We start from the raw sequence: 15,203 nt of genomic DNA, 5'->3' as shown, positions 1-15,203 counted from the left end.
TGGCATAGTGATCGTTTGTGTTGAGGGTGAAATGTTACTCCCTGCATTATGTAAGAACACATGATTTCAGGGACAAGCTAGTGTGTGTGTGTTTGTGTTTGTTGTGTGTAAAAATATTAATATTGATACATTCGTGTGGGTCCTTTTTGAATGTTATGATGCTCAAATATCTCTCAAAGATATCAAATCGAATATAGAAGATCTTAGAATATTTTCAAGAACGCTACTTATTTTCGCCATCATGTTGACTTACACCCTATTCTGCTACTCTTTACAGATAATGGAAAAACGTAACAATACATTAGATCGTTTGCAAAGATTAGTGAAAAAGACTACATCTAGTTCGTCCGAGAAGCAAGCCAATAGTGGTACAGCAACGCCTGCCAATGCAGGACCAGGCGCAACCAAAACGGAACGTTTGCGTGAGCTCACGGAACTGTTGAAGGGAAACAGAGCTCCTCCAGTGCCTCCACCACGACGATCTAAACATGCCCACAGTGTGGAGCGTACGCTCGATCGACGGAATACTGCCCTGTCAACGTCTAGTCTTATCGATACCAGCTTCCTTCATGGTGCGGAATCGAACTTACCCGAGTCACAGTTGCTGAAGGCGAAAGAATCGCGCTCGGTGGACATACCTTACCGGTTTGGGGAGAGTAGTGGACAGCGAATGTCTACGCCAAGCTCACCACTTGTCGAACACAGACAGGTCAATTTGAGAGCGAATGTAAGCACCTCAAATTTGGAAGCCTTACACGAGCTTCCACACGCCAGTTCTGGTGCAGCGGATGAATGCAAATCGGAAGTTGGCCCCTTGAAAGATGATGATGAACTATTTGCTAAACTATCGCGACCAGAATCCCGCACAATAGTGGGTTCATACACGCAGAAAACGATCCCCTTTCGAAGTGCTTCCTTTTCGCAGGTAGACTATTCGTCGGGCAAGTACATCCGATCGGCGCTGGGAGCTTTAAAGAATAGTATCTTGAAAAATAAGGATCAACAACAATCGAGCGTTGATAGCAATACGATACCCCGGCAGTACTGTAAGATCGTGGAATCTGCTCGAAGTTGCAGTCCGACTGAGCTTTGTGGAAGTCAGTCGGTTCAGGAGTCACAGGGAGCACAGCCCGATGATACGGATGTGGCAAAGCTGACGATCAAGAAAACGGAGTTAAACATCAATTTAGCACCGCTGGATGATTATGGCCGGTATCATGAGGTGGACGGTAAGGATCTTGCCTCGAACCGAAACTCGGACATTGAAACGATCGTAGAAGATCCGGTAGCGGAGCACAATGAGAATGTGGAAAATGAAGGTTGTGTAGCGCAACAGGCAAACATCAGTGTGATGCAGGCATCGGAGATGGTGCTGGAGTCACTGGTGGAGGAAGGCATACCCATAACACCGACATCCCTTTCCAAGGATGACGAATGTTTGCAGCAGGCTACGACCTGTCTGATTCCCGTCCCCGTGTATGATTGTGTTGTGAGTGAATGGAGCACGGCCCGACCTTCGGAGCAGTGGATAGACGCTTCGACGACGGAGTATGGGAAGTTTTCCGATTGTTTGGGAAGCATAAAGGAGGTGAATGAGAACGCTATCAATGATGCCCTCGGACCGGGGGCTGATCTATTTTCTACCGAACTATCGGAGGAAAATTATCATCCGGAAAAGATCGTCGTTGAAAACCCGCCACAAATAATTGAACCGCAGGAAAGCGTTGAACTGTCGGAGGATGGTTGTGGGTCGGATGGTGCCGCTGATACAAACGAAGGTAGCAATGGGTCGGTGGAGGGTATGATGATCTGTACACCACCCGTTTCGATCATATGCACTGAGCCGGAGAGTAATGAGTATACGACGATCGTGGACGGAAGTGCTGGAACGCACAAGGTGTCCGTAGTGATGGGTGATGGTAACGAGGTGGAAGTAGTGGAGGTACGAAAACGTCACAGCAATAATGAGGATATGGGTGATACGCCGAATTGTCGGTTGTCGAACGATGTGGACGAAAAACGTCGTCTGGAATCGCGGAAATCGCGTCGGAAAGGTATCTACATACAGTGGCCTGCAATCGACGGAAACAATGAGTTGGAGTCGGATCACAACGATAATGGTGTAACGACCGGTGAGGAAGGTAATGTTAGCTGGAACCCGCAACAGTTGGGACAGGTGAACGAGAAAGATTCAAGTTTGGATCTTAGCGGAGATAGTTTTACCGATCTCAGCGGAAAGGATACGATCGAGTATGGGAAGGAGCGTGAGAACGCGGTACACTCGCCCGAGCGTTATCTGCTTGATCCGACCACTCCGGATTCGGATCCGGGCAAACCGATCTGGCCAAAGAGTAACCGTCGGCAGAGTCTCACGTATCAGAGCTCGGACGAGAAGGATGATACATTGCCGGCTCCGGCATTGCCAGTGAGGACGCTGAAAACTCTTCTGCTCCGATCGGATTCCGTTTCCGATAACGAGAGTGATCGAGCTTCGTCACGTGATCGTACGAGTGCTTCGCCCGCACCTGGTGGAGGTGATTCGGATCTGAGAAGATACTCGAAACGACCCCTACGAGGACCGTATGGACAAATGTTGGAAGCAGAGATGAAGAAACCAACGAGTAAAGTGCAGTACAGTGAAATCTTGGAGGAACTAACACGGAACGAAGGGTGAGTAGGATTGATTGAATTAACTAAGCATTGTCTAATGAGTTTTCTCACCGTTCTAAACAGCCACAACACCAATGCAAACGCACCGAGAAGTCGTGGTACAGGAAGTCAGTCAATGGACGAAACGAACGATCGTCATGCAGCGAAGGCGGGATCGAAACCACGAAAAACCAGCGCTAACTTGCCGGTGCCGACACATGTGCGGACTGCTTCCAGCCCTTCGAAACTGTCCGATTCATCCAGTTCACATTCCGCCAGTCCATCGAAGCGCTATCTGTGCAACATTGAACAGCGCAGTACGGATTCGGATAAGTCGGAAAAATCGATGGTCAGCGGTGGTAAGCTGGAGAGCAAAAAGTTTTCTCTCGATAGCCATCTGGCGGATAAGTCATTGAGGCGCGGTGGCTCGGATGTTCACGAGAAGCCGAACAAGCAGCGTAGCGGATCGAGTGCCAGTGATAAGCAGCAGAAGCGCAGTTTGGATGAGATACGATTGTCACAGAACAGCCGTACACCGTCTGAGCGTAGTTTCACTCTGTTGAGTACGCCTGAAACACCGAAGGGTTTGGCCGCTTCTCCCGAGCTGTTAGCCGAGTTGCTGAAAGGATCGAGCGAAAAGCTAGTCACGGAACAGTTGACCGGTAGCGGTGGTAATATTGGAGGGAATGGTAGCAATGCTTTACCATCGGCTGTGCTTAATTGTTTGGTAAGTAAACGATCATATCTATTAAGGATAGATCTTTTGATTTCCTACAAGTTTGGACATTTTATTTTGGAGTGAAAATTCGTTGATATTTCTATTTTCCGATAATTATTACTATCTTTAGGAATATAAACTATTACTGAAAAAGTAAAAAGAAAACTGGGTTTAAAAATTTCGCTTACTATCAGTATTTAGTTGCATAATAAGCGACTGTTCGAACAAAACATTCTTCGCAAGTAAAAGGACATTGCCACTAGTTCCAACTTAATATATCGTACGATATATTCACAAACGCAGAAATAAATACCACCAACCCAAGAAAAACCTTTACTCATCATCATTATCGCCACCATTACTAATTCTCCCATCATTCACACACCGGTCGTTACCGATGGAGACGCTTGGTCGTTTGTAGAAAGTGGTTGCGAATTGCTTGCGAAGCATACGGGAGCACACAATTTTAAGCCACCAGCAGCGCGTTAGTATTTCATGCGCAAGTACGTTAGTATGATTGTGTTCAATCACACTTGTCTCACTTGGTGAACACAACTACCAACTGTGTAAGATTGAAAGCGAATGATGAGATGAGAACTTTCGCACACCATCTCCGGCGCCATCATCATTCCAGTGTAACTGTGTGTGCGTGTACGATATGAAGGAGCATGCGCAAAAGCAATGTTTTCATGTTCGCTAGTGAAGGAAGAACGCCTAAATACCAATCAACAAGTACTGGTGGTTTCGTTAAGCTTTTCTTTTTTTCTTCATATGCATTGCTATGTCTCGCTGGACGTTCAAGTACTACGGCACGGCACAGTGTGGTAGTTTCGTTGGTTTCGATGAGTAAACTAAAGAGGCCAAAACATCATCTAGCCGTTGTGTGGAAGGAAGTCTGTCTGTTGACGATTTTCTCACCGGTTCGCTTAGTATGTGGCAAAAGCACCTGCATTAGGGGGAAAAAATGGGAGGAGAAAAAAAGACGTGAAAATTTCATTGATGGTTTCGTACATTGCTATGGCGTGATATTTTTAACGACAAATGGCCTACACGGTACGGGGTGTTTTTTGGGGTTGTTTGTTGTATGCCATATTTTTCTCCACTTAAAGAATGTTGATTAGCTTTTTCACCCGCCTTAACACCGTTTCCAGAACAGTGTGCGAAACAGAAGAAGTAATTATTTTAAACGTACAGAAGAAACACAATTTTGAATTCTACGGTGTATGGCCGGATATAGCTTTGCACACCGGAATTTTGCTACGTGCACAATTTTCGATAACGGACAGCGTGCGTTCGGTGTATTTTGGCTTCCGAAATGCGGCGGTCCATTAACGAGTACATTAAGCAAACGCACACACAAACCGCTCCCGATGGTGGAATAGTATTGGTTGTACGCAAGTAAGCACCAGATGCACGGGGAGCATGAGAAACATCAACTGTCAGTTCGGCAAACAACGTTTAGAGGCCATCGGTTTGATGATTTTCAATAATGGTGAAAAACTCACCACCCCACCGCTCCGTACCTAATAATGATCCTTAACGTAAACCCGTACTGGGCCATTGCGAGCGGAGAGCAAATTAATAGAACCTACCGATCGGGGTTTTGATGGAATGTTCGTTCGAACAATGGAAAAGTCCCGCATGGTATCGGTGCACAGTAAGGGTAATGCGGAAAAGCGGTTGATGGATGGAGTTGAATATTGAACAAGAGAATGCAACCCGGTTAGACGTGGATCGGGGGGGGGGGTGAGAGCATTACCTTGGGAGGGAGGAAGGGAGTTGCAGTGAGGGTTACACTACGCTGCGACTGTTTGATTTGTAGCACAGAGGAAAATGGTATATGGAAAATTGTAGAAAAATGGTCGCGCGAGGTCACACACTTGTGGGATGAAGTTGCGTGAGCTTGTGTGAGTGAGCTGTTGGAGAAATCGGATGAATGGTAGCAGGAACAAAACACGAGAGGGTTTTTCTAAAGCGAGAACAGAGAGACAGTGAGAGCGAGAGAGATGAAGTGTTTAGAGTGCAAGATAGAACGAGAGCGAGATAAAAGAAACAAGCATTATAAATGATCGAGCAGAGCAGAGCAAAAGCATCTGGTAGGATGATGAAGGAAGCTGGGAAGGGAGGAGATGATGAAAAAAGGAAGAAAGAAAAAAAGCATGAAAAACGACAGCATACCAGCCAGAGTCTCTGGTTCGAGTGTACGGTGCTATGCCGTACAACGCAGTTTTCACGAGTTGCTTCGATCGAACGTGTGTGTTTACCTTGCGGTTGTAACCAGGCGGAAGTAGTAGTGTAGTGCAAAAAAAAAAAGAAAAAGAAAAATGGCGTGAAACAATTCCATTTTAAAACACCGAAAAGCCCACGAATCCGGATAGGAACTTGATGACTGGATGTATCGAGTTGCTCGCCGCTGGAAACATTTTGACGGCTGCTCGCGGGTTTAACTTTTTGGACTGTTTGGTTTCCGTTGTTGATGCTGTGCTCTGTCCACGTATTTCATCGAATCGACGATAACACAAGACAGACAAGAGGGTGGGTGGCCAAGGCCACCATCAGCGTCCCGTCTTTGGATAGCGTCACGTCACAAATGGACGGATGCTGAGGAGAGTGTCTATTGTCTGGTAGATACTCCCGTTCATGATTCTATTTGTTGTTCTAATCAAATCGTTACCATAGTGATTGCAATACTAGCAGAGTGGAGTATAGTTGAGCATCCTGACATCGGGGGGGGGGGGGCGAAACAAAAAAACATCCCAGACGTTTCTACTTTCATGGAGCTGTTTGTGGTGCAATGTTAATGCTTTAATGACAGTTCATCGAAGCATACTGGCAATGGAAAGATCCCATGGACTTATTGAACACTAATTTTCTGCTCCCGAGCAGGGTGTTTGAAAGTCGCTCTTCTTTAAAGGTGCTACGAAAGTGTGCTTCCCTATGTATGGTGTTGGTGGACCGCTTAAAAGGAAACTGGACCTAACGCCTCCCCCGAGACGCACACACTCTGGATTGCTCAAGGTTTCAAGCTGTTGGAATATTGAGCCGTGTTCGGCATTGGTGAACATTTTCATAGCATTAAGGGTGAACCAGGTTCCGTGATAGAATACACCTGTGTAGCAAATGGAAACAAAACAGAACCGATGCAAAGCGTTAGATGTTGCGTGCGTGTAGGTGTGATTGTAGTGTCAGTGCTTCCAAAACCATTCGCACCAGACGACGTTTTGCAAAACGTGCTCCAGTTTACACCATAATGCTGTTGGTGTTTTGTTTACTCAAGAAGACTTTTTTGTTGTAAGGTTTTGGACCAATGCATCAAGGCTTTTCTCCAAACAAAACTATCCGACAAGATGCAAAGTGCTTTTGTACGTACGTGTGCGTGTGAACTGTGTTGCCGTGGGATTAAGAGCTTGATGAAGATAAGTCCTCGTGAGGAAAAGTGTTTGTCGTTGTAGTTGATGCTCTGCATTTTCCCTTTAGTTGTTTGGCTCTGTACTTAATGCTGGTGTAAGCGCTACAATGATGCCACTTAACTTCTGCTCTGATTCGGAGGATGATCCGGAGCGGACACCAAAGTCAACGTCGGAAAACACCATGTGGCACAACGTTATCAGTTGTTACAATGTAAGTGAAGCCGTGAGATAGGATTAGACTATTGGAAAGAGGGTCTCTTTTTCCCTTTGTAAGGTTGAAGAGTTGGTATGCAAAATTCTTGCATTTATATTATTGAACTGGTCATTCGATACAAAAACTGAATGCGCACGTACTGTTAGCATTCGAATAATCAGACTTTCCACAGTGAATACTTATTGCCCCACCGTCACATTTGATGCGAATGGGTGCATTCTCGAAGCTCCCAATACCAGTCATCTAAATGATGGGGGCGACAAACGACAGACGAAGGTCGTCCGAAATGGGGTTGACATAATTTGCACTATTTATACAACGACAACACAACAGCCAGCCTAACCAATGTTTTGTCACTTTTAGCAGGTCCGTCGTAGCAGGTTGTGATTTTTCTGACGATACCGACCTGATTGGCGGGCTTAACACGCGTACCATGCGTTTGCATTGATGATATCGTTGATTTATCAACGCTGCACTACTACCACATGGTGGTTATCAACAAGTGTTTAGCGGTTGTTTCTGCGTTGATGCAATACGGCGCTTACACAGCGGGTCCGTGGTGTGGTGAGAAGGGCAACGGCAGTGGGGAATTGTTTTGTATTTGTTCCTGTTGCTTTCTATTTTGTTGATGGAGCTAACGCATAGTGAATAGTTTAAAGAATATTTTACTGTAGAGAAAAATATTTATATCGATGCTTTTATTTTATTAAAATAAAATTATTTTAATTCAGTTTTAATAAGGATTGGCAACAAGTTATTATAACAATTACAATTGAATGGTACATGTTGAGATAATTTACAAATTTATATAAATTATGTCCACACGATTGGAGAGGTAACAAATCCCATTCAAATCGTTCTCCTTTAAAGAAAATTTAATACAAGACCTGAAAATAAAGATAGAAAACCTCCACTTGAGATGTTAGTGCCCAAAAGAATTAGGAAATTTTAATCTAATTCACTGGAAATTTCCCATTTTCCCATTCAAAACAATAGAAATGTCCTTAGACACCTTTTGTGTGCCAGATGAAACAATAATGCCCATTAATTTAATTGTTCAAATATTACCAACTCCATCCAGCTCCATGCTAGCTGTAATAATGTAATTCTAACCTATCAGGGCAGGTGAATGTTTCTTTGTTTCTAATCAATAAATTAATTAAGATCTCATCCGCCACAAGCACGGATGCTCGTCTGTGTTGATACAACATCGTGCTAATGTTCGTAACCCAACCCAAATCATGCTCACGTCCCCATGCTTTGTTGTGTGCCCTTTTACGGTAGTGCCCTTTTTGTTTTTACTTTTTTATTTTGCTGTACCATGTCCACAACATAATGTAGCACCAACGTTATAATGATGTCAATGCTTTACCCTCAATGTGATTTTTTTTTTAAACTAAAATCATGCATCCATTCTTTAATGCATCATCCATCGATCGATCTGTACAACAATTCACTCAACCACTTCTGTTCGCTTCCTTTATCCGGGATGGGGTTTTTTGCTCTCCCTCCCTCTCCCTCACACCCCCCTTTCTCCCCTTTCAATTTTTCCACAACAACCGTAGCACAAGGTGCACCACCGCCGTTACCACTGCACACGGCCGGAACCCGGTGGTGGAACCGTAGCGAAAAGTTGTGAAGGAAATTCAATTACTGCAACATGAAAAGCTTTTAACAGGAATGAGATTTTAATTCAGTTACCGATTTTACCGTTCCGCATATCGGGGCCCCTGGGTGACACGTTGATGTACTGTCCCGGTTCGTACGGATCAGTAGCCCGGTGGTAAACTTTTTCTCCAAACCATAAACGATCGCTTGTAAAGTTGTACCGGAGGACAACAGCAAAAAAAAAAAACAATCTGACCTAATATGTTGCGCTTTGGTTACATGGTTTTTTTTTCCTATCATCTCCCCACCCACAGGATACGCGAACTCACGTGGTGGTGGAGCTTTTCAACACGGAAAAGTCGTACGTGGAATCACTGCAAACGATAGTGCTGGTAAGTTATCGTGATCGAATCGTTTGAAGCCATCGCCCCCGGTACAGATAAAATTAATCTTTCCTTTTTTTGTTTTGCTTCTAGAAATATTTAAACCAACTAAAGTCACCAGAAAATTCGGGCCTGGTCGATGCACAAACGGTGGATGAAATATTTTTCATGGTTCCAGCCATACTGAACATTCACGAGCGCTTTCTTGAGGAGCTGCGGCGGCGATTGGATTCCTGGGACAAGATGCAAATGATTGGCGATGCGTTTGTGGACGTTGTAAGTACATTGAAGGGAAGGTGTCCAATTTGCTCGATTTTACGTTCGTTTCGTGCTCGTTTCCTTTTCCTGTCGTCGCCAGTTTTCCCGCCCGGTCATACTCGACACGTACACGGCATTCGTGAACAACTGGAACAGGGCGAAGGACGCTATCCGGAGTGCGAGACAGAAATGTCCCGCTTTTGCAAGGTTTCTCGAAGCCATGGCCCGGGAACACAAGGGTAAATTATCGCTGGACAACCTGCTGATCAAACCCGTACAAAAGTTTCCAAAGTATGTATCGCTTGGGCAGACGCGCTTCATCACCACACGTGCCCAATATGGGACGCTTGGTTTTGCTGTATTGGGTAACACCATTTCGTAACACTCTTATCCCTTTCTCCCGTTTTTGCAGCTACGAACTTATATTCACAAGACTGATAAAGCACACGGATGTGACACACCCGGACCAGAAACCGTTACAGGAAGCGTTAAAGTTAGTGCACGATATACTGATATTTCTGAACTGCAAGGAAAAGGAAGCGCTGGAAAATGGGCAGCGCGAGACGGCACTGCGCGAGCTGGAGGGTGTGATCGAGGGCATGAACGATCTGGTAACACCGGAACGTGCCTTCCTGCTGTTCGATCTGGTGTCGATGCCATCGGGACAGGTAACGCGCAAGGAGCGTGGCTTTTTCCTCTTCAACGATCTTCTAGTGATAACGAGCATTAAGCGAAGAAGCGGAACGATTCGAAAAACCAACATGTAGGTTGAGTTGATGGCGCGGAACGCGCTATATGCTTTGCCGCGGGAAAACTAATAAAACTCCGATTCCACCCGCAGGACCTGCCCGGGAAGTGTTGCGTCAACGCTGGATACGAACAAGTACAAGTATCTCACGAAGATATCGCTGGACGATTTGGAAATAGTCAAATGTAAGTACACACCAATCAGATACACAAGTATATAGTCGGATTTCCTTTTTATTTGCGCCCAAAATGTCCACCGACATTGCAAATCGGCAAAACTTTTCTTCGACTGTTAACGTTGGAAACGTGACATCAGTCCCTTAATTTTGCTTTCATTTGCACCCCAATCGAGCAATCCGATCCGCTCGTACGCTGTCAGCTGTGCTACGATGCTGGGAGCATGAGCGCGAAGAATTTGCTTAACGTTCGCCGATTGGTTAGGATTGTGCAGTGTCGGCTGCATCGGTGGCGTATTATGTGCATCCTTGGTGCGCAAAAAGGGTGAAACGGTAAGGGCGTAAATAACCTGCAGTGAACCATGCTTCAGCAGCTCAACCTGTAGCTCCAGCAAGGAAGGGACGGATTTCATGTAGCCCATTTTCTGTAACAACAGCACAAGCGTTTCATGATAGATGTACACCAGCTCATCGCGATGCTTGTCCAGCACGTCGAGTGCGGGTGACGATGCCAAAAAGTACACGAGATCGATGATCGGTGATCCAACGACACAGTTTTGGAAGTCAACCTGCAGGAAAATTATAACATTAGCAACGAAAAACCATTCCTTGAAGGCACGATGCACTTACGAAAATAGCATCCACCAGTTCGTTGCCCTGGTACTTGAAAAGAATATTGTTGGTCCAGAAATCACCATGGTTGAGCACCTTGAACCCCTTGAAGTCACTCTCGTACGCTTCGATGGCTTTTTGCAGCGTTTTAGCCGGCAACTTCTGTAGTTTGTCCGCCATGAGCTGGTTAATGCCAAGCTCGGAAGCAAATTCACCAGCGGTACGAATCGTTTCGGGGAAATAGTTAAGCTTATCCTTGTACTCGTTGTGGAACGTACCCCTGGTGAACTTCGCAAATGCTTGCCCATTTTCCGCCAGCATGGCAGCACTGGCAGCATGGAAGAAAGCTAGTTTCTCTACCGCCATTTTGCTCTGCTCGTACGATAGTCCAAGCGTTTGATTTTCAACGCTATATCCGCGCGCCGTAAGATCCTCGAGCACGACAAGATCCGAAGGTGTCTGCGAGGAGTAGATTAACCTGTAATGGAATGTAATGGGAGTTACAGTTAACACCAAGTGTGATGGAAAATATAATGCGGCTAATTAAAAAGCCTATCATAACAATTAAGCTTTGTGCCAAACTAGCATAATAAATCATTACAAAGAAACAAACTCCTTCCTATACCTATCTCTCTACATTGGAAATCAACACCTTTACGATCAATCCTAACTGCCTAATATGTGTTAGTCATCGGCTGTCAATATTGAATGTCCCCCCGAAAAGGCGTTTATTCATTTTGGTTCCCGATATGGTGTTCTACCATTATCACACGTAAGGTAGTTTTGAATTGTCGTCTATCTGTTACTACAGATAACGATACACTTCGTATGGGAGGTATGGAAACAAAAATAAAAAAAGACCCGCATGCCCTTTTCTCCCTAGACACTGCGATACGTGGTTTATGACCTACTGTTTGTCGTATTTAAGCGAGTTTCAAACTTATTCGCTGCCGATACACGCGACCATATCTTACGTCTAATCGCTAACAGTTCAATTCAATCTTCCATGTTATATAATGGCTTCTTCAGAGCACAAGTCAGCTGACCCGTGTGGGCATTCCAATCGATCATAATTGGTGAAACTGAGTAGCTACTTACTGTGGTGCCAGTTCGATGACACTACCAAGCTTGGAAATCATGGTCACCATACTGGGCAGTATGGACTTGTACATCAGGATCTCCTTCTCGAATACGTCCGCCTTTTTGAACTGTTCCACCAGCAATCCTTCGGTGGGTTGGATTTTCGCCACGAACGTAATGACGGCATCGTTGGTATTTTCCTTCGACGTGTATCTGGCGAAAGAAAAGGTAGTGTTAGTTTTCAAGACAAGAAGTTGGAATTATGCTTTGCGGAGAGTATACACACTTGATCAGGATCCGGTTCATTGACGATCGTGCGTAAGGATCGTTAATATCGACAGATGCTGGTTCGACATCGTACGCTTTAATTTTCACCTCCGACTCACCGTACTGCGATTGGATGAGATTGGTTAGAAAGAGTGAATTCACAAACTTGGTTTCGGCAGTTTTCGGCATTTTGATCGCGCACAACACGACACTGCTAAAAGAGCGAAAATTTCCCAAAATCCCCAAATGCAGACGATGCGGTCCAGCTGGTGACGGTCGGAGCGTTGTAGACGGACTGCCGCTGGATCGGTATTACTTACTGCAGCAGAGCTCGTATCGAGCAAATAGAGCCAGTATACTATTAAAAAAAACTAGACTTAGATAAAGCAATGATGGAGCGCAACCTACCCTCAGTATGGTACCGAACGTGCGTACAGAACGTGGTCATATCAATGAAATTGATAACGGATTTTTGCGGTGCTTGTGGCGCCGTTAGCATGACGCGTTACCTGCATATTGTTGCCGTATCGTCGCATCTTGATATGGACTGTTCCGTCTTTGTATTGATAGAAGTGCACTTTTGAATGTACGTACACAAGCCCAAATTCTGAAGACTTGATTTATGACCCCCGTTGGTATGGTTAAATGGTTATTTTAACTTTCTATTATCTCTCGTTTGGGGCAATAAGTTTTGCATGTGAGTGTTTACACATGAACGTGATTCTTCACATGTTTTGAAGTTATCGTAGAGGTTACTTAAGGTATTTAGTGGAAATAATTTATTGCAAGGGCGGCGCCGGCCCACACGCAGGACCGGGGATCAAATCCCATCCGGACCGTGTCCCTGAAGCAACGGACTCTCCTGCGATGTAGTAAAAGTAAGTCTAGTTAGTCAGAAATGGCTGGAATGTCCTAAGAAATACTTAAATGTTCTAATACTAAGTAACAATTAGTTCATTTTTGTTGGGAAATTCAATGGAGCTTGAATCTGATATCGAGAGTTGTATATTTTAAAGTTACAATAACTTTACTTGATATGAAGTCACTGGAGTGAATTGGATTGACCAATGAAAGATGAAAGATCCATGGAATTTCAGACGCCGGTTGGTTTAAGAGTACTAGAAAATAGACGTAGATCATCAGCTTTGTAGGCTGGTTTAAGAGTACTAGACATTTGACGTAGATCATCAGCTTTGTAGGCTTGCCCAAAGTTCCAAATGAACTCATTGCGTAAGTATCCTTGAAGTAAATGGAGATATGTTGAACTCCTCCACCTTTCACCTTGATGTGCTCTTCCATCTTGAGAGAAAGATCTGTACTAGGGACTAGTCGATCTTAGTCAATATTTGAATATCTTGAAATGGAAATGTGTTCTAATATTTGGATTTATATAATAATGGAAATGTGTTACGGAATGCTTTTTTCTCACCAAACATTTTAGCTAAAGACGAAAATGTTAGACGAATCATGAAAGAAATTGAACATCTTTCGGAAGATAGCAGCAAGCTGATAGAGATATCCGATAAAGCCGCCAGCTTACGATGTCCTCACGGAGCCTTGGAGGAAGCAATTCGTGAATTACAGCGCGAAGTTCAGCGACAACTTGCGGAACGGCAAACCAACGATGCGCAGCTAAATGTACTGGAGTTAACGTGGAACACCTCGTAAGTGAATTCCACAAAGTCCTCGAAAGACAACCTATTGAGGGGTGCAATAATCATATCCTTTTTCGTGATCGATCGTTACAGTAACGGTATTCAAAATATGACTGTGGTGTTTTCGAAGCCGGAAAAGCGTACCCAGTGGGAGGAAATATTTGCGGAAGCTAAGCAGAAGTTAGCCAACAGCTTGGAACGATGCCAAATACCGGACTTCTTCGTATCCGTACCGATACGGAAGACACGGGCCGGTCTACAATTCACCTGTGCCTCACCAACGCTCGGTGTGCAGAAGGACGTATGGGTGTGCAACAGTGACGGATACGTGGGTCAGGTTTGTGTGCTCAGCCTTGTGCCGGAACCATCCGTGACGAGTTGCAACGGGGTGTGTAATGCGCGGATACTGTGCGTTTCCTCGGTACCGGCAAATGAAGAACGGTAAGAGTGGTCTATTTGTCTGGAGGGGTTGAAAATTATAACCATTTTTGGTGATATCTTGTAGGGCTTCAAATTCATCACTGATGAATGTGAATATATCAATCGTGGATGCGACTGTGAACAGTGCACCGTGCAGACAGAACAATTCCGTCGCCAACTCGCCCTCCAAATCGGCCGAACGTAAGGGATCGTTCAAATCAACCGATGGCAGTACGCGTCGTACGGTGACAAACAACGAATCCAACATTCAGCTAGATTCGGGCAGCTCTAGTGAAGATTCCGATGCTGAAAGTCAACCGGAACGGGTTGTTGGTTCTGGTCAAACGTGTGCCACCTCGCTGACGCCTAACCATCGGCAGCAGGATTCAACGGCCAGTACGAACGTGGTGGATGAGTCGGAAAATCAGCAGTCGACGATGTGGCTCGGAACGGAGGATGGCTGCATACACGTGTACAACTGTACGGATAACATTAGGATCAAGAAGAACAAGATTAAGATACCGCACGTGAGTGCGGTATACTCCATACTGTACTTAGATAATCGTGTGTTTGTATCCCTGGCGAATGGTGATATTTGTGTGTACTCCAGGGATCGCAGTAAGTATGGAAGATCATTACTCACGGAAGATCTGGAGATACTAAACGCTTTTCCATTACAGATGGATGGAACGTAGCCTCTCCGCTAACAGTGACCGTTGGCACAGTTACCAATCCCGTAGTGAAGTTACTTAACGTACACGGGAAACTGTGGTGCGCAATACAGGGAACTATAAAAGTATTAAACACGAAAACTTTGCAAGTAAGTTGGAAAAAGGTGTGAAAAACTTGCCATTTACTAAGGACACTATCTGACTGCTTTACAGATCGACAGCCAGATTCAAATTTCGAACGACTCAAAACCAATCACTAATATGACAGTATTAAACGATTACGTGTGGATTTCGGTGCAGAACTCTGCGCACATCAAATGTTGCCATCATGAAAG

The 15,203-nt window shown here is 44.9% G+C and overlaps 2 protein-coding genes across 3 annotated transcripts in view; one reads left to right on the top strand and one right to left on the bottom strand.

Annotated features, from left to right (window-relative positions):
- The window catches only part of LOC125766534 (uncharacterized), a 68,282-nt gene that overhangs the window by 50,515 nt on the left and 2,564 nt on the right, over window positions 1-15,203 (top strand). For both annotated transcript variants that reach the window (XM_049432571.1, XM_049432570.1), the window contains exons 6-17: window positions 278-2,670; window positions 2,734-3,376; window positions 8,914-8,991; window positions 9,076-9,258; window positions 9,341-9,531; window positions 9,653-10,003; window positions 10,082-10,173; window positions 13,564-13,786; window positions 13,871-14,218; window positions 14,283-14,815; window positions 14,878-15,017; window positions 15,082-15,203. In XM_049432571.1, coding sequence (XP_049288528.1) covers window positions 278-2,670; window positions 2,734-3,376; window positions 8,914-8,991; window positions 9,076-9,258; window positions 9,341-9,531; window positions 9,653-10,003; window positions 10,082-10,173; window positions 13,564-13,786; window positions 13,871-14,218; window positions 14,283-14,815; window positions 14,878-15,017; window positions 15,082-15,203 — 5,297 coding nt within the window. The remainder of the gene's footprint in view (window positions 1-277; window positions 2,671-2,733; window positions 3,377-8,913; window positions 8,992-9,075; window positions 9,259-9,340; window positions 9,532-9,652; window positions 10,004-10,081; window positions 10,174-13,563; window positions 13,787-13,870; window positions 14,219-14,282; window positions 14,816-14,877; window positions 15,018-15,081) is intronic.
- Window positions 10,186-12,914, bottom strand: LOC125766554 (uncharacterized). The gene is made up of 4 exons (XM_049432618.1): window positions 12,142-12,914; window positions 11,874-12,068; window positions 10,794-11,253; window positions 10,186-10,732 (listed from the first exon to the last, which is right to left on the bottom strand). The coding sequence occupies exons 1-4, from the start codon at window positions 12,309-12,311 to the stop codon at window positions 10,280-10,282; spliced, it is 1,278 nt and encodes a 425-aa protein (XP_049288575.1). The 5' UTR covers window positions 12,312-12,914; the 3' UTR covers window positions 10,186-10,279.

This window comes from Anopheles funestus, chromosome 2RL, assembly GCF_943734845.2.
Source record: "Anopheles funestus chromosome 2RL, idAnoFuneDA-416_04, whole genome shotgun sequence".
Classification (NCBI taxonomy): domain Eukaryota; kingdom Metazoa; phylum Arthropoda; class Insecta; order Diptera; family Culicidae; genus Anopheles; species Anopheles funestus.
The sequence above is the reverse complement of the archived record's forward strand: the minus strand, read 5'-3'. Positions and strand labels throughout refer to the sequence as shown.